Source organism: Vipera berus (assembly GCF_964194415.1).
Source record: "Vipera berus genome assembly, chromosome: 1".
Classification (NCBI taxonomy): Eukaryota; Metazoa; Chordata; class Lepidosauria; order Squamata; family Viperidae; genus Vipera; species Vipera berus.
In genome coordinates, this window is record NC_138202.1 from 140,211,886 (window position 1) to 140,238,125 (window position 26,240).

At 38.9% G+C, this 26,240-nt stretch overlaps 1 protein-coding gene across 1 annotated transcript in view; it reads right to left on the minus strand.

The window, feature by feature from the left end:
• VWDE (von Willebrand factor D and EGF domains) overlaps positions 1–26,240 on the minus strand; it is a gene marked incomplete at its 5' end in the record, with an annotated part of 228,776 nt that overhangs the window by 39,749 nt on the left and 162,787 nt on the right. Inside the window, 2 exons of the mRNA XM_081339263.1 lie at positions 10,170–10,265; positions 11,353–11,448. Coding sequence (XP_081195389.1) covers positions 10,170–10,265; positions 11,353–11,448 — 192 coding nt within the window. The remainder of the gene's footprint in view (positions 1–10,169; positions 10,266–11,352; positions 11,449–26,240) is intronic.

Below are 26,240 nucleotides of genomic sequence, written 5' to 3' on the forward strand. Positions count from 1 at the left end.
TGACAACACTCTGCTAAGTATTTTATCTGTGGCAGTTTCAGCAGCAATGTCCCCTGCATGGAGGGGAAACTCAGGTATGTCCTGTGTGGACAGTATTCTAGCAGCAGGAGCCGGATCTGGATCCATTAGTGGCAGTAGTAGTCTGCTGAGGCCATGAGCATGGCCCATTTCCTTTCCCGGTTTGTGAATTGATTTAAATTGTATGCAGACAGGAAAATAGACCATCTCAACATTCTTGGAGATTGTATGTGTGGGGTTTGTTTGTCTGTTGTGAACAGTCCCAACAGAGGTTTGTGGTCAGTGTAGACAGTGAAATCCCTGCCATATAAATAATCATGAATTTTTTTAATTCCAGCAACTATGGCCAGAGCCTCTTTGTCAATCTGGGCATAGTTGCGCTCAGCAGAGGACAAGGTCCTTGAGTAAAATGCTATAGGAACCTGTTTCCCATTTTTTCTATGTGGCTTAATACTGCCCCCACCCCATAGGGAGATACATCACATGCAAGACATACAGGTTTAGACTCTATGTAATGAGTTACAGTGGACTTTTCTGACAGTATTGCTTTCAAGTCTTGGAAACTATTTTCGTGTAAGTTAGTCCATTTCCAAGGAGATTTTTTGTCTAGTAGCTTTTTTGTCTAGTGGAGGGGCTCTGCTATTGCTGCCTTGAGGTAGGAATGTGTGATAAAAATTTAGGAGACCCAAAAATGCTTGAAGCTCTCCTTTTGATTTGGGCCTAGGAGCCATTTTAATGGCCTTCACTTTAGAATCAGTGGGGTGAATGCCGTTAGCATCAATGCCAAAACCCAAGAATTCTGTTGATGAAACCCCAATACTACACTTGTTCTTTTTTAATTTGAGGCCTGCTTCGCGAAGCCTCTGCAAAACAGCCCTGAGCCTACTGGCCAACACTTCAGAGGATTCCCCTGCAATAAGAACATCATCAAAATAAGGGCAGATGCCCTGAATACCCTTAAGTGTACGTTCCATAATCCCTTGGAAAATACCCGGTGCAACGCTGACTCCAAACTGTAAGCATTTAACCTTGAATGCCCCTCTGTGAGTCATGATCATTTGAGCCACGGCTGTGGCCTCGTCAACCAGCAATTGCTGATAGGCCTGTGTTAAATCAAAAATAGCACACTATTTAGCAAAAACAGTCCCCCCTTTGCAAGGAGGCTAAAATATGATTGACTAGTGGGACCGGGCAAGCGTGTTGCTTGAGGGCCTTATTTAATGTGCATTTATAGTCCACACAAATGTGAATTTCTCCGTTGGCTTTAAGTGGAGTGACAATAGGAGTTTCCCACTCCCTCCCATCAACAGGCTGTAACACGCCCTGTTCTACAAGCTTATCAATTTTGGAATCAATTTTATGTTTTAAAGCAAAGGGGACCCTGCGAGGTTTAAACCTAATTGGGATAACATTGGGATCTAACTTAAAAGAGATAGGCGGGCCTGTGTATGTCCCTAGGGTTGAATCAAAAACATCCACGTATTCTTCGCACACTGACATGAGGTCTGCAGTTTGTGTCTGGTTTAAGCCAGTAATCTAAATACCTAAGTCATCAAACCAATCAAGTCCAATGAGACTCGTTCTCTGGCCCCCTACTGTTATTACATCCAGGTGCCCCCCAAACCCTTTAAATTTTACCAATAAAGTAGCTTCTCCCTCAACTTTAACATGAGCATTTTGAAAGTCCATTAAAATGATATCTGAGGGTCTTAGTTTGGCCCAATTGTTACTGTGCCTATACACGAAGTTGAATGTGTCTTGCGAAATGATTGAGACTGCAGAGCCGGAGTCCAATTCCATCTTACATGGAACTCCTTGTAGCTCTACGAAGAGCTTAAGTTTGGGTTTGAGAGGGTGTCGAGCCCCCATGCGGTATATGGTTGTACGGCATCTGAAGAATCCCACACTAACTGGACCCTGGGCCCCAGTACCTCTCCTAGTTGGTTCTTCCAACTGGTGTTTGGGTGGCCGGTTTCTCTGGCGGGCTCTGCAAACCACCGTGATGTGGCCTGTTCTTCTGCAAGCTCTACACATGGCCGAACGAAATCTGCAATTGGTGCAAAGATGGTTGCCGCCGCACCCCATACATCGCGGTAAGAGAACTGCCTTGTAACTGTCCTCTCGCTGGTGGCTGTTGTGGTGTTGTGCGTTGGGTTGCTTTTGGAGTTGGTTGATTTCAGGTTCTTCTTCCTCTGACGATTCTCTGGTGCATTTGGCGACCTCAGGATCGACCGATTCTTCAACTTTTGAAGGTTTGGTGGGCTGAACTGTCTGCACTGCACCCCCGGTGGCTTCGTTGGCCATCATCTCGTCCTGTGCTTCAGAAAATGTTAAATTGGGTCTAGCAAATAGTCTCTGCTGAAGCGTTCTGTCCCGTAGGCCACAGACGAGCCGGTCTCTTAGTCATTCTTCTAAATTTGAGAACTTGCATAGGCGCGCGGCCTGTCTTGGGCCCGCTATGAACTCCGAAGCTGTCTCCCCGGATATCTGTATTCTTTGGTTGAATTTGAATTGCCAAGCCATCTCAGACATCTTGGGCTGGAAGTGCCCGGTTAGCTTCTTTTTTAGATCTGCGTAGGAGACTGCTTCAATTGGTGTCGGCGCAAAAAGATTCTCGGCCAATCGAAGGTTGCTGGGCCGCACACGCAAAGCAGCATTGCGGCCTTCAGTCCTTCTTCCGCGATCTGATTGCCTCTGAGATAGTTTTCTACTTGTGAAAGATAAGATGGCTATTCCTCCGTGTGTTTCACGTCAAATTCTCTTAATTTGCTGACCTTTGGCATTTTTCTCTCTGGTTCCTGTGATCTTCGGATCCTGCTTCAAGGCTCAGGGAATGCGGCAACTGAGCATGAGACCGCTAGGGTAGCTTGCTAGCCGGCCTTGAGTGAGTGGGGGAAGATGCCTCTTCCCTCCGGCGTGTGCTGCCTTCACCTCGTGGACTTCAGCTCTTAATCAGCGAAGCAGGATCCCACCTTCATCGCCACTGTTAAATAGTGGGCTCTTTGGTGCAGGAATGAAGACGTGAAGCTGAATACAGGATAACTCATACTTTTATTTCTTGCTGGAACTGTACTGAAGCAAGGGCTGCAGCCAGCCGCAATATATAGTCTAGCCCCTAGGCGGCAGCCAATAGGTTTGAACCAACCATTGCCGCCTGGGGCTAGCCAATTGCAGGACTGGAGACAGTCTGGGTTGCTGGAGAGCCATTAGCTGCTCCAGCAACCCACATGGTGTATCACAAGAGCCCAGTACATAACAGTTTTGTTTATTGTTTTCTGAAGAACACTGGCAAGGAAGGACAGTATAGACTGAAGGTGGTGGACATCAAAGAATGGGCCATATTCACTTAATAAAGAACACAATTTTCTGAGTCTTGGGTCAAGCACATAAAAGTAGGCACATCTGGGATCTTTTAGCATGTTATAAGTAGTCTCATAAAACAGAAGTAAGGGTAATATTCTAGGATGATGCTTTTTTGCCTATTCTAGGTTCTCGTTTTTTATTTAAATTTTTAAATTAAATTAATTAAATTAAATAAATTAATAGATGAGTACTGATTAAGCTTTGTATAAAGGAATGCTTCAAAATTTAACATAATGTGAATTTAAAATGGTAGTAAATAGGTATACTTTTTAAAAATATGTAAAGGAGAAGAGCAGGCAAAGCTGAAGGATTCTGAAGTCCAGCCTTCCCACCCCCCTTGAATTCCATTGACCTTTATTCAGTGCTAATTCAGTGTAGACCATTAATTGACTAGATTCTTGTGCATAGGTTTGAATAAATCATCTATGCTGCAAAATCTATGCTAAACAGTCCTGATTCTTTGTGTCTGACATTATATAGTTCTGCAAGTGTTCCTCTGTTTAATATTTGAAGTCATACTGCAAGGTCTGTTGCCAAAGGATGTTCAACCGACATTAATAGGAAGAGATTATTTTCCATCATGATGCCAACTTTAGGATTTCAGAATCATTACCGTTTATTCCAGTGGGCAACATTTTTCAGTATCAAGCTTCATTGTGAGAATTTGTGCAGCTTTATATATATAAAAAAAATAATAAGTCATAAAACCATGAAATTGATAGAACTTAAGAGATTCGGGCTATGTGACTCTTGAAGACGATCACATGGTGCAGTTAAGACAACAGTTTTAAATCACACAATGATAAGAGCCACACAAAGACTAATTAATTACCCCGAGGGCCTCAAGGCACTTTTTCTTTTATATGTCCAGTGAGACAAAGATTAAGAGTACCACAGTATGGGTATCACATTAAAATACTGGTGTAGGTCATAAAAAATGACTTAGAGGACCATAAGCTTGATATTCCTATGTACAGGTGTTCCTAAGTAGACTAATTTTATGTCTACCCTAAGTCAACACACTGGAAAATTTTGGACCATTCCTTTCTGTCAGCTCAAGCCACCTTATTTATTTATTTAGTTATATTTATTTAGTTATATTTATATATAGTTAGGGTTTGTTTTTTTTGTAAGGATAAGAAGAAGCTGCCTTAAGCTTCTGGAGAAATCGTATTGTATCAAACTAACAAAAACAGTGAAATGAAGATTTTGGACATTTTTTAAAAAAAAACCTCTAAAAGAGCTAACCTCTATTTTCCTGATCTTTGGCCACAGTTGGCTCTTTCAGCCAATATTTAGATGATTCACCTTGCTTAGATTAGTTATTCTTCTCTTTTCTACCCTTATTTTTATGGTTGTGATTTTGCTATTTTGTATAGCAACCGTTCTGATTGTTCAAGATAGAGTGATAATGATCATGTTCAACTTAAAACACTTGAATCTTCCTGAAAATGTGTTCTGTGTTCTGTGACAGAGAAAGTGAAAACTGTAGCACATATTGTTTGTAAGGATGACTTTTGCTTTCCCCTGATTGCATCGCAAGTTTTTTTAACAAATTCATTCAAATCAAAGTGGTTTTCAGAAGGTGAACTTTCATAAGCAAATTTGGGAGGTAATTATTGGAGCCCTGAAAGTATTTAATTCAGTGAACATAAGAGGGATGGTGTGGACTGTACTTTATATTTCAGGACTATGAAAATCCTTTTTGACAAAGGTGCTTCTGGATACATGGGAGGGTATGCAAAGGCTATCTTTTTGATATGTTAAATTAATGGCATCTTTCTTCAGGTTCATGTGGCTTCTTTGGAATTTACCTCTGGCTATCTCTGTGGGTACATGCACAGCCATTTTGCCTAGTACCAGTGGAATCAGCCAGAAGCAGCCATGCAAGAACGGAAAAAAGATGTGCCTGCTTTAACAATTTCAAATTTAATTTTTTGTATGCGCTACCATATGTTTCTTTCACAGGATTTCTCAGCAGTAATATGCACCGTATCAAACAATAAGAGGAATTATGGAGACAATTCAGTCCTAGATAAGGTGGCAGCAGAAAGTAAAATATGTTGTGACTCCTATTAGTGTGCTGTCATTTATTTTCAACAGAAGAATTATCTTGGTCAGCAATACCGATGCTCATGACTTCTCTATGTCTTTTCTACATAATAATGAAATTACATTTTACCAATCCAATATAACAAATTGTAAGCATGTTTAACTTGATTTGACTTATGTGAGTAAAATGGAAGAAGGAAATGTTTTTTTTCCTTGCTAATGCTTAAAATTCCTGTCAGGCCATTAAAACTATGAAAAATGACTTCGGAGAAAGACTGGTTGAATTTAATAAGCCTTATTTCTGAGTATCCATAAATATGACTGTTTACTCAGGGCACATTGAAGAAAGTTCTTCAAATTAAAATTGGAGCTAGCAGTAAGTCTAACTTAGTCTCACTGTACTTAATAGGGCTTACTTCCAAATAGACAAGCATAATATTAAACTATAAAATTACCACTTAAAATTGTGCCTATACAAGAAAAGAAAGAACCATATATTTTTGGTTGAAAAAATGAAAGGAAAAACTAGAGCAAAGATTTTAGCCACATCCTTTGTGAAATTGGTTTTGAGAAATGGTATACAATTTGAGATATGTATAATGAAATTAGCAGAACTTTTTGAAAAAAAAATCTTTACTGAGGATGTGCAACTTTAGGAGAGTGTTAGAATGGCAGGGTTTATGAAAAAGACATCAGTTAATTTACAACTATTATATCCGTTTGATATAATAGATAGAAACTGTAAATTAACTGATGCCTTTTTGATAAATCCTGGCATTCTAACACTCTACTTAAGTTATAAAAAATTTCACTAATTTCATTCCTCCAGGGATAGAATGTATTCTGCAGTATTAGTATCTTTAGATGCAGAAAAAAAGCTTTAGATCACATTTTTTAAAAGAAGTGACGATTAAATCAGGTTTTCCACAGGAAGATATTTGATTTGATTTGTTATCTGCAACCTTGTGCCAAAGTAATAACCAACTGAATGATTTTAAACTCTTTTCACTTGCAATGTGATATTTGGAAGATCTGTCCATTTTCTTTCTTTTACTAATTAATTTGACTCTTGAATCTTTAGCCTCTATGGTAAGGCAATTTTTAGATATTCAGGGTATTGCAGTGATAAGGTACAAATTATTCCTGTATGTTCATGATATTTTGGGATTCTAGATCAGTATTTAACACCTTTGCCTAATTTCATAAAGGTTGTGCAATATTTTGGAAAGTATCCTGATTGTAAGGTAAATTGGGATAAATCTTATTTGCTTTCCCAGAGCCCTAATAGATATATTCTGCCTATATTCTGTAAAAAAATGGAGTCTTTTTCACCTATATGATATGGTCATCTGCTCATTTGCTATTACTAATATATAGAATTATTATGTAGCATATTACTAATATATTATGTATATTAGTAAATTTATGGAAAAATCTCAAAATATTGTTAATTAATGTTGTAATGTACCACAGCTTTGGGATATGACTATTTATCAGGATATGGTTGTATCAAACATGGAGGAAGGGCAGCAAAATAATTATGATTAAGAAATTAGAAAAGTGATATCATTCCAGATGTTGAGGAATAGTTGCCAGAAATGTGATCTGTTTTAGAGAAAGCAGTATTTTCTACTACTTAAAGGATTCAGCAATATGTTTTACTTTGGCAGGGATTCTATGATATCTTACAGCAGGAGTGTCAAACTCCCAGCACACGGGCTGGATGCATCACACCAAAACTGCACCCACCCCATTGCCGGCAATGGGGAAAAAGTCGTGATACATCATGACACATCACGTGATGTAATGAGTTTGACATCCCTGTCTTACAGTAATATTACTATTGTCCATATTATAGCAGTGAGGAGGCCCTCTCTGTTATGTTGCACTTCAGTCTTTAAATAATTAACCTAGTATATACATAACAATATATGATGTTTTCCCTGGTGAGCTTAACATCAATAACAACATTCCTTTCCTTTCTACAAGATAATAATAATAATAATAATAATAATAATAATAATAATAATAATAATAATAATAATAATAATAATAATAATAATAAGTTGGAAGGGACCTTGGAGGTCATCTAGTCCAACCCCCTGCTCAGGCAGGAAACCTTATACCATTTCAGAGAAATGGCTGTCCAGTCTCTTCTTAAAAACTTCCAGTGTTGGAGCATTCACCACTTCTGGAGGCAGGTTGTTCCACTGGTTAGTTGTTCTAACTGTCAGGAATTTTCTCCTTAGTTCTAGGTTGCTTCTCTCCTTGACTAGTTTCCATCCGTTGCTTCTTGTCCTGCTTTCAGGTGCTTTGGAGAATAGCTTGACTCCCTCTTCTTTGTGGCAGCCCCTGAGCTATTGGAACACTGCTATCATGTCACCCCTCACCCTTCTCTTCATTAAACTACACATACCCAATTCCAGCAACCGTTCCCTATATGTTTTAGCCTCCAGTCCCCCAATCATCTTTGTTGCTCTTCTCTGTACTCTTTCTAAAGTCTCGACATCTTTTTTACATCGTGGTGACCAAAACTGGATGCAATATTCCAGGTGTGGCCTTACCAAGGCATTGTAAAGTGGTATTAGTACTTCACATGATCTTGATTCTATCCCTCTGTTAATGCAGCCTAGCACTGTGTTGGCTTTTTTGGCAGCTGCAGCACACTGCTGGCTCATATTTAAGTGATTGTCCACTAGGACTTTGAGATCTCTCTCACAGTTACTACTATTGAGCAAAATACCACCTATACTATACCTGTGCATTTGGCTTTTCCTGCCTAAATGTAGAACCTTACTTTTTTCACAATTGAATTTCATTTTGTTAGATAGTGCCCAGTGTTCGAGTCTGTCCAGATCCTCCTGTATCTTAAGCCTATCTTCTGGAGTATTGGCTATTCCTGCCAGCTTGGTGTTGTCTGCAAATTTGATGAGTTCCACATCTATCCCCTCATCCAAATTGTTGATGATGTTGAAGAGCTGCACAGACCTCTTCTAGATTTTCCTCTGGCCTTTCCGAGTTAACTCCTTGGTCTGTCATTGAGCAAGAATTGACTTTGTAGGGAAGCATATTATCATTTGATGTATATTTAACATATGTTCTACCTTTATTTACCAATTATATAATATTTGTATGCAATCCACATGGCGAGGTTTGGGGAAACTTACAATAGAAAAAATATATTTTTAAAATCATAAGATTAAAACATTGCCTGGCCTGCACCACCTCCGCTGCCCGCATTGTGCAGCCCCGCCATATAGAGTGGGCTCTGCTACTCCCACAGCACCAGCTGCACCGGCTCTGGCCCCAGGGAGGGGAGGCCGCCAACACCCTTCGCACCTGTGACTGCAGCAGCACCGCCCCCCCACCCCCCGCCTCCTGTGCCCGCCAAGATGAGAGTTCCGGCACCTTTTTTTTTTTTTTAGAAAAAAAGCACTGGATAGCAGTATTCCAGTATTTGAGGGGCTGCAACAAAGACAAGGGTGTCACATTGTTCTCCAAAGCACCAGAAGGCAGACAAGAAACAATGGTTGGAAACTGATCAAAGAGAGAAGCAACCTACAATTAAGGAGAAACTTCCTGACAGTGAGGACAATTAACCAGTGGAACAGCTTACCCCCAGAAATCATGGGTGCTTGATCACTGGAGATTTTTAAGAAGAGGCTAAACAATCACTTCTGTGAGATGGTATAGGTTCTCCTGCTTAAGTGAGGGGCAGGACTAGAAGACCTCCAAGGTTCTGTTCTATTCTATTCTATTCTATTCTATTCTATTCTATTCTATTCTATTCTATTCTATTCTATTCTATTCTATTCTATTCTATTCTATTCTATTCTATTCTATTCTATTCTATTCTATTCTATTCTATTCTATTCTCTTGTACATTCACTGATGATCATCTAATAAGACTAGCGTGGCATAATTTAACATTTCCAAAATCTACAGATTTCTAATAAGACAGTTTTCATTTCAAACCAATGTCTCAAACTTCTCAAGCAAGTTTTGAATGTAAAAACCAATAAAATGGAATCACCTAAAAATTCACCTAAAACCTACAGCAAGGTTAGCTCAATTCCATTTGCTAAAAAATGTAGATCCCAAACATTCTTACATATCCCAGTATTTTTCTTATTTAGTATTTATTATCTGGAAGGAAGGAAAGGTAAAAAATTGTGTAATTTATTTTTGACAAGAACTTATCAAAACATTAATCCAGAAACAAAAAATAAATTGTGTTATTTGTTTATTTGAAACATTTTCACACTGTTTCCCATTAGGAGAAATCCTGAGGTAGTTTACAATGAGATGATGATGATGATGGGGACAAGGCCCAACAGACAAATTCATTCATCATGGCAAAAGCCTTTGAATGCTTAGCTCTTGAACTGCTGAATTTCAAACCCAATCAAATAACCATATTTATGACACTGAGCTGGGATTGCCACTTCTTCTCCCTCCAACCCCCCCTTATTCATCTTTAACAGCTGCAAGGCAAAAATAGCATAGTCTTCTCAATCCTGGAAGCAGTAGTATCTATAGGATCTGACTTATTTTATATCAAAATGTGTTTTTTTTATCTTAGCCATATTTCCATTTTTTTCATAAACAATATGAACATAAGTTTATCTTCTTTTTAAATAATATGGAAGAAAGCAAAACTGTATCCATCCATAGTCAGAACAAGTTTTTATAGACAAAAGCAGACTAAAAGACAATTATATTCAAAAACTACTTACGAATTTGGCATAGGAGGCCTGCCCATCCTTCTGAGCATTGGCAAATATTAGGCCCTATACATTCACCTCCATTCATGCAGCTGGGTAAACACACAGCTGGAAAAAAAATGAAGGTGAAGAGAGGAAATAAGATCTTTATAATGGCCCATGAGTTTTAAGTCACTTTACTAAATGAATGTCGTCTTAGCTTCCTATAATTATTTTCAAAATAGCTTGATCTCAAAAGAGCTTAATGAGCATTTTTCATGAGGCTATTAGCATTCTGAAATGTCCATGATTAGCAAGTTCCCCCTTAATCTCTGCTTCTCTGACTTCTAGTTTCATCATGGATTTGCTCCAAAGGCAGATTCCCTAGTCATTAAATTTTCATTTTCTATTAGGTCTGAAATCCTTAATTGATTGAGTGATTAACAGAGTAACCCATTAATTTCAGATTGAACACGAAGATATTAAATGATGCTTTAATCAGATCAGTGCCCTTTGTAGGATGCTGAGTGGCAGAGTTGTTGCAAAGTAGCCTTGTTTACCATGTAAACAATCTTTTAGGCAAGGGCAGTTGCTTAAGATTTTTTTTATAAAACCATCATTTGCATAAGATGTCCTCCTTCCATGGCTGAGAGATCATCAGAAATTCATTATGAAACCAGCTGCCCAAAGCTTAAATGACTGAGGTGAAGACAAAAACAGAGAAACAAAAAAACAACAACCAGCCGTCTAAACTTAGAAATGTTCATATTTGGATGTGGGTGTTTCTTTATTTATTACTTATTAAACCAATTTATAAACTGACCATCACAAAATAAACAATTCTGGCTGGCATAGAACAGAGCTAAACTCAGTTAATAAATGAAAAACTATAAAAAATCAAGCTAAAACAAGGAATAATAGACAAAGGGAAGTTAAAATAGCAGAGCTACCTCTGCTATTCACTCATCTCCCCGGTTTCCCAGGCCTGCAGTTGCCTAACAGACTGACAGTTTTTTGGCAGACAGAAATGAAGGACTTTTATTTTTACACTGGGAAGCCTAAAATGTTGTATTAATTTGAATGACCAAAACATCGTCCTGTTCAAAGTCCTGAGAAAGCAAAACTAAATAATTAGCTTTAAAACAGATTACAGTTCATGCTGGTGCACTTGAATGATCAACAAATAGCATATTTGAATCAAGAGACTCAGACTTACGTATACTACAATGTTTTCCTTTCCAGCCAAATTGGCAGTCACAAACATTGGGCTTGATGCATCTCCCACCATGCATACACATCGGATTGCAGATACCTGCAGTGTCACAGAATTAAAGACAGGTGTCATGTGAAGAACAATCAAAACTTTTTTCTTTTTCTTATTTTTCTAAAGTTATGTGTGTGTGTGTGTGTGTGTGTGCAGTTTCATAATGGCAGCACTTTGCATAATTAAAAACAAAATATAATTTGAGTGTGAAGAGCAGTCTTAAAATTTGGGGATTTGCAAGCTTTAGTAAATCCTTCTAGAATCTGCTGAAGTCCACTGTGTGCAAGAGACATTTCAAGGAGTCTTTAGTAAAAGCTGCCTTGCTAAAGGAATGAGAGAAACATTAATTACAACAATTCTTGAATAAGTAAACAGGAAATCTTTGGTGGCAGCTATAAGGCAGGCCAATACCATTGACTACTGCTGATTGCCAAATTCTTGTTAAGACCATTCCCCTCCTGATTAGAAAACATATTCTCAAGCATTCATCTGGATCAGCTAGAGGTGATGGAGAATTGATTAGTTCAACACGATTCAAGAAAGCTTTTGCATTTTATCCATCAAGAATAACTGACAAGATAAGGATAGAATTGCCAGAAAGGTATTTTTTTAGATAGAAAAACAGATTCAACATTCCTTTTTAACATTTATTTAAAGTCCTTCTTTGGACAATGAGATGAATGGAGATTCTAGTATCTGGGGATTTGATGAAATGGCCTCAGCCAGCTATATCTACCTTCACTAAATTAATGTGTCGGGAATTAACTTCTAAAAGAATAAACTGGAAACTGACAGTTGATAATTAATAACTTGATTGCATCCACATTTATGTAGAAGATTTAAAAAATACGTATAAGATGAAGTCTATTTTATCTAGGATGCAAACAAGCAAGCACACAACTAAATGTCAGCAACAAAGTACAGACAACCCTAACTGTTGATTGCCATCTAGTGATCACATTGATTTTATGCAGCCCAGATATGGTAGGTCTGTTAAAAATGCAGTGTGTAGCATTGTAACCCTACAACACCATCATCCTACTTATAAGATTGTAGCATCTGTCTCAAATAGTAAGTTATCTGAGAATCTGTAAGACTGTAGTCAGTTAAACAAGCCATCAGAAACTTCACATAAGTTTCATATATAGAATTCAAATGTTTGTTTCTTTTTTTAAATCATTCACACATCTGACTAGCCAGTAAACTTTTAAAGCAGGCATGTCAAGCTGCTCGCCTGTGGGCTGGATGCATTGTGCCAAAACTGCACCCACCCCACTGCCGGTAATGGAAAAAAAGTCGTAATATGTTGTGACATGTCACATGACATTGCGAGTTTGACACCTGTTTTAAAGCTTTCAACTATTTTTTAAATAACTCTTGTTCTTTATTGACCTCTTTTGAATTCTAACATAAATCTATTGTTTTTCATGTAGAAGATGGTATAGTGAGTTAATGCTGGAGGACTGGCCATAAACCATGAAGTTTGGCTAGACTGGCCAATGGTTAGAATCAACCAAGACCAATTACTGATGTCCACATTCTTCACTTTAGATTATTATCCTATTAATTTATTTTGAAACTGAAAATCAAAAAAATATTTTGAACTATATATTTCTATATAAATATTTTATTAATTTTCTAATTTTACAATCATGAGTACTTAATAAACAACATGTTTCTCTGGGTTTCTCTGGGTGCATTGGTAATTCAGTGGTACACATTAACTTTCTCAGTCTAGTTCCAATACTACACCATCCAGTGCTTCCTTGGCCTTCTCTTCTTCTGGTGGTACGCATTTTTCCATACTGGGCAAATACAGTTCTTGTTACTGTTAATACATATACAATTAAATATAGACATCTTCATCACATTTTTCTGGTGTTATACATAACATCGATAGTGTCAGTTTATAATATCTTTCCTAGCCAATTGTATTTGCACTTAAAATCCAATTGTTCAATCAATATCCTGTTTTTCCTGCTTTTTTAAAAAAAAATAATTTCCCATCAATGTTTAAAATATCTCTATAATTTTATAATTTTTATAATTTTGTCATAATAAATTATATTTGGGTAATCAAAAACTTCCCTTATTCAAACCCTTTTAAAATTTTCATATTTCTGATCTCATAACAAAGTATAATATTCTAGTTACAAATCCTATCCTTCTAATTATAATAATACTTTTATTTCTAACAGTTATCTATTTTATTAACCATATTCCAACATCTGTTTAATAGTGTAATATCCCATCTAATAGGTCAAAACCTCTGTTTTCTTCAGTCTTACTCTAGCTTTTTTCCTTTGCCAAATAACTTTCCAACTCAGTGCATTTGAATCATCAAGTAATTCTTCCTTTGTTTTTGTATATATTGTGGAACGAGGAAGAGAATTTGATTGAAGTATTTTTGGAAGAACACTCAACCAATTTATATTCATTAAACAGCCTCTGTCCTTCTCCTTCAGTTTTTCTTTTCATTTCTTGTTTGTCAATATTCAGCATTTCTCCTAACAGCTTTATCATCTGTTCAATCAGCTCTTCTTCCTTATCCTCAAATGTGTTCTGAGATCTTGACAAATAAAATATCTTTTCCATTTCCAGTGTTATCACTACATCTTCTAATTTTTCATTTGTTTGTATCTGTCTGTTAATTCCTTCCTTTAGGTTCTCCATCTTTGGATCCATTTCTTCTAATTTTCTTTCTGTTTTCTGGGTTATTAGTTCCTTCTTTGTAGTCATTGTCTGGATTTGTAAGTTTAGGTCTTTTATCTCATTTGTGTTATTTTTAGTCTCATCATAAAATAAAACAATTGTCTCTTGGATTGATTTCAACATAGAATGAATTTATTTCTAAGATTCATTAACAATTTCTTGCTGGTATATCAAGCTGGGGGCTTCGGAGACAAGAGTTAAAGATTATTTTTTTTACCATTTGCAGCTAAGTATGGAACACCCATTTTGTTTTTTTTATGTAGTCTTTATAGTCCAATAGGGTCTCCAACACAGATAAGCAGCCCAAGAGCTTTTTTCCATTTTCCCAGCTGCAGTCTCTAAAAGTAAAAGTTTCCAGGAACAACAAAGAGTCTTATCTAAGTCCGGGCTTCAAGCCAAGTTTCCTTTAAGCATAATAAATTGTAGTGCCATGATTCACCACTAGATGTCCAGACACTATCTTCCAGCTTTTAGTTTTCTCTATTTTCCCCCAAAGCAATTAATTCACTGCTTTTCTTTTCCTGAGGGAGTGGGACAAAAACTTCCCTTCCCTCTCTCATCGGGGAGGATTCTTTGGTTTGGGCATTCTTTTTTCCATGAAAGTAGTATTAAGGTCATAAAAAGAGGATAAAAGACTCACCCAGTTTCATCCACATTGCTCAAAAATTGCTAGTTAGTGCTTATTTTCGGTTGTCAGCAGCTTCTGCCTGGCCACACAAATGTAGCCAGTCTTTCCCCTGCTGATTTGGAGGGCTTCCTCAGTTCCAGAGGAAGGGCCGCCACCCCTCCGTGATTGAAAAGGGTCCCCTCCTTCTTCATCGCCTCTCCAGAGTGACTTTTGACCCTTTTTAGGGTCCCCAGATGGGAAAAATCGAACATGGAAGACAGAGCCCCATCTTCCTGTGACCATTATGCTGCAATGCCTAACTGGAAGTCCAATAGATTTTTCTATCTTCTACTTATAAAAGGTATGGGAAGAGTGCAAGGGCAAATGAGGATATCATTCATTCCCCAACTGTGCAATGCCAACAGTTTTTTAATTGAGAAGAGTTCTGTCTTTTCCTAATAAGAGCAACTTTCAAAGTTCTTCCTCTGGGAAAAAGGTCATACTTGTCAAATTCAGTTCTCCAATCTCTAGCTGCCTAATATAAATAAAAATCAAATTAAACTAACATTGGCTTTTGGAATGAATGAGATAACTTTCTTTATTAAAATGTGCATGGTGTTATTGAACTCATGAGCTGCAAGTTAATTTTGAATTTTTCCTTGACTTCATTGTGATACAATTTCCGTATTGTCCGTTGCTTATCATTATATAGTGTTTTAATGATCTCCTATTAACTATTACTTTCATTTACATGTAATGTGCCTTTCATTGCAACTGTCATCACTGCAACAATTAGTTGTATAACACAGAAAACAGAGCTGTTTTTTAAAAAAAAAATCCATTCAAAATAAGTGACCTATAAGAAAAAAATAACTTTACCATAATAAATGTTCCTAAGAGTATCATTTATTAAGCAGATGAGATACTGACAATTATATTTTCCATGAAATATTTTACAGTATTTACTTCTACTTAAAATCAAAAGTATTAAGAATGATTAATATTTACTGGTGCATTGCTGCAACGGCTGGAGAAAATATTCACTATTTATTGATTTCAGGGTCTCGGTTGAATTAGTGCTTTGGATAGGTTGAAACGTTTCCTAAATCTTCCTAAATATTTCCCATCCTTTTTCAATGTTTTTCTGGTTAGCTGCTATAGCATTCCTTTTTCTCCAATTGCACTGGGACACTATTTGGTTCTGGAAATGATGACATGAGTAATCACAGCCATTTGGCAAACACAGTGATAATATAATTATCTATGTTTATGAAATGATATTACTAATGCAGGGATATTTGTTAATCAATCCCAACCATGAGTCAAGCAGAACAAAGAAAGATGGGGGAGAGCTGGATGAATAGGTAGAAACCCAACATCATTGGTTGAATTCTCCAAGGATAGCCATCTCTGTGTGTCTCTACTGGTCACACATAGTTGCTGCAAGCAATGTCACAACTTCAGACTGCTAATACTTTTCCTAGCAGTTGGGGGAGGCACATCTTCAGCTAAACAACCAGCCAGGTTATTCCACCAAAGTAGTGTTAATAAGGCCCAGAAGCACTGCAGTTCCTTGGGTGTAGTGCAAAGCTACAACCCCATAAAAGGTAGTCCGTGACTTACAATCACAATTGAACCCCAATTGTTGCTAAGTGAGACAGTTGAGTTTTGCCCTATTTTCAACGTTCCTTACTACAATTGTTAAGTAAATCACTGCAGTTGTTAAATTAGTAACATAGTTGTTAAGTGAATCTGGCTTCCCCATTGATTTTGCTTGTCAGAAGGTCACAAAAGATTATTACATGAGCCTGGGATAGTGCAACCGTCATAAATATGAGCCAGTTGCCAAGCATCCAAAGTTCGATCATGTGACCCTGGGGACACTGCAATGGTTGTAAGTGTGAAAAACAGCCATAAGTCACTTTTTCAGTGCCATTGTAACTTTGACTCTTTAGTAAATGAAAGGTTGTAAGTGAAGGACTACATTCATTCATTCACTCATCCATTCATTCAATTTCTATAGCCACCCATATGACTATGCTTCTTAGCAGATATGGCTGATTCAACCCCAGATTTTATGCTTAATGTTACATGACATTAGAATCACAAAGCTTCTGAGATTTCATCACCTTTCAGTGCCTTGATTTTTATTACTGAAGTGGTGCATTTCATCACATGCAGCAGTACTGATCCAAACATCCTAATCTTGATATTACCCTTCCAATCACCATTTGGGCCAGATGTGGTATTTCAGTATTTAATGTAAGAAATTAAGTGTGGATTCCTGTGTAGAAAGAATATTAAATCAGTTTCCTGATCTCCATTATAAGCCTTTTGTCTGAGCTATTTCAGAAGAACTGAAGGTCCGTGCCCTTAACTAACCTTTCCCAAAACTATAATTTAGATTCTGTTAAGCCGTAGTACAATGATTACCTGTCACTGCATCACCTGAATAATATAGGAGATAAGGGAAAACAGGACTGTGCTGCTGTGCTGAGTTGGAAGATATCGTTTTAAAAACATTGGATTTCCCCCCTCCCCAGAAGGCTGGAAAATTGACCTCAATAATCTATCCCACCTCAAAGAAAGCAAGAGCCTTGCTCTAAGCAATATATACTAGCCAAACAATTAAATGTATCAAATGCAGCTCCCGGGTGCTAATGCACCCCCCAAATATTGGATAAAGGGTAGAACAGAAAGATAGCACAGCAAATATTCCTGAATTATTTTCAACAGCAGAATTCACATTCCTTCAACAGAGAATTTTTTGAGAAATATATCACAATCAAGGGGTTTCGTAGCTTAGCTATCTAATTTTAATATATTTGTTTTATGTAATTTACGTTTTTGGTATCTTTGTCAGAAAGGAGATTATTAAAATGAATGATGCATTTTAATTGAAAGTACAACAAAAAAACAGACTTGGAACTTTTAATTAATAGCAGGTCAATACTAACCAACAGGGCATTTTTTCATAGAACGCATGGAACGGTGTTCTGCCACCTTTTTTCAACAGAATTTGTAGAAATAAAAAAAGTTCAGTCAGACCTTCCAACTTTTTGCAAAAAAAAAAGATCTCACAAGGAGTTGAAAGGTCTGACTGAACTTTTTTTAGTCCTACAAATTCCATTTCCCTGTAGCAGAAGAGAAACACATCAGAACTGGAAAGCAGGTTAGCAACTCCTTTTTTTACTCAGCATGTCCTTGGTCTCTTTAAGCCTCTGGATGGCCTCCTGGGGAGAAGGCCCCTTCCTGCTGCCTTTCTCCCCTTGGCCGATCTCAAACAACTGCCCCAGCAGCCTGGACATGGCTGGACCTCGTGCAAGGAGAGCGACCAACCTAGAACCCTAGCCCGGAAGAAGTAAGGAAAACGGGGAGGGGGAGGAGGGTCTCTAGAAGATGCTGTGGTTGCTCCCAAGGTGCTGAGATAGACGTGGCTGTGAAAGGTGATTCCTGTGGTCCCCTCCTGCCCTTGAACTGTCAATCGGGTTAGTTGGCTTCACAGGCCAAAGGCCCAACACTGATCGCACTCTTAGACCAGCCCTCGGCAGCACATCAGCCCCCAGCACCCCCTGACTGACTCACGGCTTGTCGTAGAAGTGCCCCTGATTCTATATGTCACTCATACAGCTATGGCAACAGCGGTAACCCCGCCCACCTCCGTCTTCCCTCTCAGCTCAGAGGGTGTAAATAACCAGCAAAGTCTGCTGAGAGTTGTAGTGTTGTTTGAGAAGGGACGTTGTTGCCTAAATATGCTTAGACACACAGTATTATTCTTGTTTTGTCAGTTCCTGAGTCATTGTAATAGTTTCATCCCCGCTCATTCCATCCACCTTGGGAGGGGAGCAAAAGGTTGCCGATCAAGGAATGTCCTGGTGGGGGAGGGGGGGAGGGCTGAGTTCTGGCACCTTTTTTCTTACAAAAATAGCACTGCTAACCAAGATATCATTTCTTCATGTCTGAGTCTTTATGAATGTTTGAAATCATACTTACATAAATGGATTAATTTTCCTTTAAAGAAAGTTGATCTCTTCCAATTTACAGCATTGTAATAAATCAGAAACCACAATAACAAATTGATACTTTACATTAAAAACTTATATCAGAGTCTAAATGGAGTAAACCACTCCAAAGAGAGTTGGGACAAACACGCACATATTGTTATGGTGACTAGCCCAAACGAATCCACTACAGAAGAAAAAACCTTTTATTGAAGGTTGTAGACCATAATTTACCTTACTGGTTTAATGTGGATTGAAGGGTTCTTGGTGCTCTCAGAGCATGCTTGTTTTCTTGCAGACATTTCATTACTCAAACTGCAGTGAGCATTGATAATGTTACATAGTTTGGGTAATGAAACATCTGCAAGAAAACAATCTAGCTCAGAGAGCACCAAGGACCCCTCATTTCAACCCTGAGCTACAAATATTCTTCTTTATTGGTGGTAATATGAATTGGTAGACAGATGTTTTCTGACTTCTCAGTTTAGCCTGGGAGAATCTGTCTGACCCAAAGTGATGTAGTTGATTTAAGACAACACTAGAATCTGGATCTCCCTACAGTTAAGTGCTTTCTATCTGGATTGCTCTCCATATATATCAATTTTTAAATTTTGATTTTACAATCCTGGAAAACTGTGAGCCCACAGGTAGTGAGCCCTGCACTAGTGGCAGATCTCTTTCTACTTCTAAATAAGCGAGTGTTATCTGAGTGATTCTGTACTAATCACAATTTTTAAAAAATATTTCCCTGAAAATGAGAGAAATCTGGTTCAGAATAACTGATTTTCATCCCATTAGTTTCATTATTCCTGGCTAAATTTACTGTTCTAATCTTGAAAGAAGCATCCTGTAAAGAATTAGCTATTTCTTTTTCGATTTAGTTTATAACTGAATCAAATGTTACCTTTAGTATCAGGGAAATTTCATTTATATTTAATCTAAAGCACTGACACTGAAAAGGAGAATTTTTGGTTGTTTAGAATATTCTGAATTATCATTTCAAAAACTTAAACGGCTATTAAGCTTGGTTTTCAACAGATATGTATGCTGTGTTGACCTAATTATTCTGTCAAACCTCGTCCTGCAACAAGCAGGGCAGGTGCCGAACACAGGAACGAGAGACTTCCGCTGCGGTCTAGAAGCACTTTATTCTTCAGGGCAACAGCCACAACAAGAAACAAAGCCAGCGTTGGCCGCTACCTGCAGCCAACGCTACTATATACACACCCAAAAACCCCACCCATACTCCACCCAAACACGCCCCCGCCCTCCCACTCTCTATAACTTCCCCACCCCTCCCCTACAAGGCCTTTCGCCCGTCGCCCAGTCAGGTAAGCCCCCTCCCATGTGTTGCCGCCACCGTGCTCCTCCCCCTCACCCACTCCCTGCCGCGCCCAACTCCGAACCCCCCTGTCGTCCTCCACGCCCGAGGCCCCCAGCCACCCGGTCACCGCAGCGGGGAGGGACCCATCCGCTAATGGCGTCGCCAGCTCCCGAACCACACAGTCCTGCGCAGGCATGGTGTCGGCCAGAGGAGACAGCTGCAACGGCGGAGTCTCTGAAGCAGTCCGCTGCGAGGCCGAAGTGCTCGAAGCCTCCCAGGCCGCTGAGACGCTGAGCCGACCCGAGCCTCCACCGGGCAAGCCGCAGGCCGGGGAACCTTGCGCAAACGCACCGCCGGGCGAGGACAGCAGCCGCAGCGCGTCCGGAGGCGGCAGAAGAGGCGGCGCGGGTCCCGGAGCCTTCCGAGCCGGGGAGCCGTGTGCAGACGCGCCGCCGGGCGAGGTCAGCAGCCGCGGCGCGTCCGGAGGCGGCGGGAGTGGCGGCGCGGGTCCCAGAGCCTTCCGAGCCGCCATGGAGCCTGGTGAGGTCGGCGGGAGGAAGGCAGGGTGTGGCGGTGGGGTGGAGGGGCCCCCCTTCGAGTGTCGGGCTCCCGAGGCCCGACATATTCACTATTTCAAAGTCAGAAATGACTAAATTTTAGGGCACAATGTTGTTGTTGTTGTTAGTTGTGAAGTCGTGTCCGACCCATCGCGACCCTATGGACAATGTTCCTACAGGCCTTCCTGTCCTCTACCATCTTCTAGAGTCCATTTAAGCTCACGCCTACTGCTTCAGTGACTCCATACAGCCACCTCATTCTCTGTCGTCCCCTTCTTCTATTGCCCTCGATCTTTCCCAGCATTAGGCTCTTCTCCAGTGAGTCCTTCCTTCTCATTAGGTGGCCAAAGTATTTGAGTTTTAGCTTCAGGATCTGGCCTTCTAAAGAGCAATCAGGGTTGATCTCCTCTAGGACTGACCGGTTTGATCGCCTTGCAGTCCAAGGGACTCGCAGGAGTCTTCTCCAGCACCAGAGTTCAAAGGCTTCAATTCTTTGGTGCTCAGCCTTTCTTATGGTCCAGCTTTCACTGCCATACATTGCAACTGGGAAGACCATAGCCTTGACTATACGCACTTTTGTTGACAGGGTGATGTCTCTGCTTTTTAGTGTGCTTTCTAGATTTGCCATGGCTTTCCTCCCCAGGAGCAAGCGTCTTTTAATTTCTTGGCTACAGTCCCCATCTGCAGTGATCTTGGAGCCCAGGAAAATAAAATCTGTCACTACCTCCATTTCTTCCCCATCTATTTGCCAGGAATTGAGAGGGCCAGATGCCATGATCTTGGTTTTCTTAATGTTTAGTTTCAACCCAAGTTTTGCACTCTCCTTCTTCACTCGCAACAAGAGGCTCTTTAGTTCTTCTTCACTTTCTGCCATTAGAGTGGTATCATCTGCATATCTTAGGTTGTTGATGTTTCTTTCGGCAATCTTAATTCCAACTTTTGATTCATCTAGCCCTGCCTTTCTCATGATGTGATCTGCATATAAGTTAAATAGGCAAGGCGACAGTATACAGCCTTGCCGGACTCCTTTCCCAATTTTGAACCAATCAGTGGTTCCGTGTCCAGTTCTCACTGTTGCTTCTTGGCCTGCATATAGGTTTCTCAAGAGACAAATAAGATGGTCTGGTATGCCCATCTCTTTAAGGACTTGCCACAGTTTGTTATGATCCACACAATCAAAGGATTTAGCATAGTCAATGAAGCAGAAGTAGATGTTTTTCTGGAACTCTCTAGCTTTCTCCATGATCCAGCGTATGTTACCAATTTGATCTCTAGTTCCTCTGCCTCTTCGAAATCCTGCCTGTACTTCTGGTAGTTCTCAATCCAGATACTGCTGGAGTCTAGCTTGTAGAATTTTAAGCATAACTTTACTAGCATGAGAAATTAGTGCAATGGTGTGATAGTTTGAACATTCTTTGGCACTGCCTTTCTTTGGAATTGGAATGTAAACTGATCTTTTCCAATCCTGTGGCCACTGTTGAGTTTTCCAAATTTGCTGGCAAATTGAGTGTAGCACTTTTACTGCATCGTCTTTTAAGATTTTGAATAGCTCAGCTGGAATACTGTCACCTCCACTAGCTTTGTTGTTGCTCAGCTTTTCTAAGGCCCACTTCACTTCACATTCTAGAATGTCTGGCTCGAGGTCAGTGACCAACTCATTGTTATTATCAGGGACATTAAGCTCATTCTTGTATAGTTCTTCTAGGGCATAATAACCTATAATAAACACAATGTATGTGGTGTGCATTGTTTTTTTTAACCAGTCTAAGCAGAAAACATTGCCAGGTCTTTCCTCTATAAAGCTGAGGATGACATAGAGCAGACATGTCAAACTCATGACGTCACGTGATGTTGCGTGACATATCAGAGCTTTTTCTCCATTGCCGGCAATGGGGTGGGCGCAGCTTCCACGTGACGCATCTGGCCTGTGGGCCAGCAGTTTGACACCCCTGACATAAAGGCACGTAGTAGCCAAATGGGAGATGCTTATCCCACCTTTTGCTTTTTAAGAGGGCAATAAATTGAAGGAGTTGTTTCTGCTGTGTGGAGGCTAAATAATGAAATTTTCAGTAAAATGGATTATCTAGGGAGGCTGTGTATTACTTCATGCATTACCATGCATTTTATTGCTAATCCTAGCATCCACTTCAGTTTGCTTCCAAACGTATAGTAGCATAGTCATAGTGTGGTTATTTCTCAGTAAGCACCCAGGGTCAAAACTCTGCATTTCAGGTGCCAGTCAATTTGAGAAAATGGAGTTTACATAACATACTATATTTGTCTACACCTGCATTAAACATACCCTTTTACTCTCAATGCTATTTTTAATGAAAAAAATTATAGATAGAAGCAAGAGAAAAAATATGGCTGTCTCAAACTGTAGCAGCTGGCTGAAAAGCCTACATAAAGAAATGGCATAATGAAGAAAATTTATTCTGATTAATTTTTAAACAAATTTATAGTACAGGTAGTCCTTGATTTACAACTGTTTATTTAGTGACTGCAACACAAGATTAATTATAATGATTGTCATCAGTCACTCTTGGGCATCCAGTAGATCTAATCTGATCATAAGAACTGTATTGACAATTATTTCCTGCTCACATTAGAAAGATGAATCTGATGAATATCAAAACTCAGATGCGAAATTTCCCAAGATTATGACTATGTAGACACTATTTTACAGAGAAAAAGTAATCTCATTTTAGGGAAGCAAGATAAATAGGCCTTGGATTTAGATCAAAGTATATATTTTTTTAAAAAAATCAATTCACTCAGAAAACAAAACCCCAAACACTGAGCATAAGAAAGCAAGTAACAAAATACAAACATTATAAAAGAGTAATATACATAATGATACCTAACTAAAAATCAAAAGTATCCACCAAGTAGACAGTCCCAAAGTTAGATCCAAATCCTTCCTATATAATTAATTTTGGACAAAAATTGGAATTCCAGCTGATAGTTCTGTAGACAAATGCACTAGCAGGGGAAAAAAAATTCCTCAGGTGCACTAATAGAGCAAACCACTAGCAAATGAGAATATTCTCCTATGAAAGACAACTATAATATTAACAAAACAGCTGACTAAAGTAAAAGTCCTTTTGCACAGAAACACTTTTACAGAATATTTCAAAGAATATCCTTTTTTCCCCCTTTTTGACTTGCTTTCTTATGCTATTGTTGGATTAAGAATTGGGCTGAAAGGCCCCACCTATGCCTTTCTTCCAGGTAAACAAAGATTTTTAAGGAAGAAAAGGGAATCAGAGATTCCATTGTGAAGATTAGTTTGAGCTGCAGTTTTAATAGCAGGTTTTACTCAAGCCCCTGCAGAAGAAAGATCAAATTTCAGATGAAAGGGAGCATTTATCACATCTGGCACATGAAGCATAGCTCTTTACAATTTAGTTTGGATTCCTTCTAAAGCTCTTAAACCTTTATACTAACAGAGGTACATGTCACAGAGCAAAAAGGATGATCATGGAGACTGAATAATTTCACTGTATCAAGTACAAATGTAGGGCCTCTGCAGCTAGCAGAACAGCTCTGGGCCTAAACAGTGATGATCCTTCCATGCTGAAGATGGCTGGAAAAGGGGACCCTGAAGTACTCGGTGCCTAACTTGTTCAATGATGGTATAATTTACCTTCCTATCAGGATTACAATTAATATAGCTCTTAGTAAACACAAGCACTTTAGGTTTGTTATAATTAACAGTCATTTTCTTTCTTTCTTTCCTACAAAATGTGGTTGGTATTTGAAAAATCTGCCCCAGGCCAGCCTGTGACAAAACTCAAGTTATTAGCATGCAAAAAGAGAGGTACAGGTTTGTTTGCCAACCCTGAAGGATAAAATGAATAAAATCAATTAAAGAGGAAGGGACTGAGTATTTAGCCTTGTTTTTCTTTTCTTTTAGCAGCATGGTGCACCTTACATGAATAATGATTAATCAAAGTACTGGGTAATCAGTAGGGACTTGTTGTTGTTACTTTTCCTCATCATGTCTCCTCTCTGTCTGCCACCTTCAGATAAATAAAGACAGCAGAGAGACAGCTTTGAAGGTAATCTAAGTACTTCTTCACCAAATGATGCATTGATTGAGCTCCCGTCCAGACCTAAAGTTGGCAACATATTATATTGAGTCAGCCAGTCAACAACTTTCTTATATAGAGGCCTGGATTTTAATTTACTAATAATGCTCAGGAGGCTGTTTGGACATTAATTGGTCAGGCCAATTTACTACCTTTTCAAAGTTAGAGATTGAAACTAGCCATGAATTTGAAAGAAAGGCCAATGAGGTAATAGAAGGTAGCTAGTATGATAGCCAACCAGTCAAAATTTGCTTTTTTAATATAGTTCTGTCAAGATTAAATTCCCTTCCCTCAAATGACTTTATTATTCTTTAGCTCTGCTATGAGGGCAGATACCTCAGAAACAGATAGGGAAGAAGACCAACCAAATAAATATTTTATAGCCATCACCAAAGATGTTAGTTCTCAATAGGCTCTATCCATGTCTCAGTTGAAATATTTGAGGGAACACCTGCTGCCAGCATCAAGCTCCCTTCGTCCTGTGCACTCCCACAGGGAGGGCCTTCTCAGGGTACCACCGGCAAAAGATTGCCGGCGGGTAATACCCAGGGGAAGGGCCTTCTCTGTGGGTGCACCTGCCCTTTGGAACCAGCTGCCCGTAGAGCTCAGGACTGCCCCTGACCTTTGTTCATTCCGCCGGGACCTGAAGACCTGGCTCTTTGAGCTTTCCGGCCAGGACTGAGAATTTTAATTGTAATTTTATTTTAATTGGGTTTTAATTGGAGTTTAATAGGGGTTTTATTTTATTCAAGGACTAAATTTAATTATTTTAATTGTTCTTAACTTTTGTAATTTGTATTGTTATTTTAAATTCCTTGTGAACCGCCCTGAGTCCTACGGGAGAAGGGCGGTATATAAGTCCAATAAACATAAAACAATAAACATAAACATCCTACCCTAGAGGCATTTTTGGCTGAAGAGTAGTTCAAAAATTGCAAAAAACAAAAGATAATATTTGGAATATTGATCGTTTGTTGCTTCAGCTAGCTTCTTCTAATTAATAATTTCTTTTTTTTAGTTTTCCTTTTTTCAGCAATGTCTTTCAATTTTTCTTTAGATTCAATCCAATAATCATATTATTTTTTCTGATAGCCTAGCTTCAGGGCACTGAGAGACTACAAGGAAGCTTAAAAAAATGGAAAGTGGCTATTGAGTATTCTTGACTGAGATAGTTTCATATGCACAACTGTGCTTTGGACTTGAAACCTGAAACCTTATAATATAATTTCAGGTTGAGAGAGAAATGATCCCTATCATGATAAAATCAAACTTAAAACCAACTATTCTGTTGGATACATTTTGAGATAGCAGTTCCACCCACTTCCACTCTAGAGGATTTTGTCTTAGGAGTCTCCTTTAACTGATCCAATTAGAATTTTAAAACAAACAAACCCAATTCTAATTAGCTAATCTCTATCCCTGTAATTATTTTCCTTATCTTTCAAAAAAGCAGGTTTTTTGATAGATAATTAAAAGAAAACAGAGGAAGTAAAAGGCTTCTTCACTGGATTCAATGCCACGTTAAAGTCACTAGCAAGAATTAGTTCA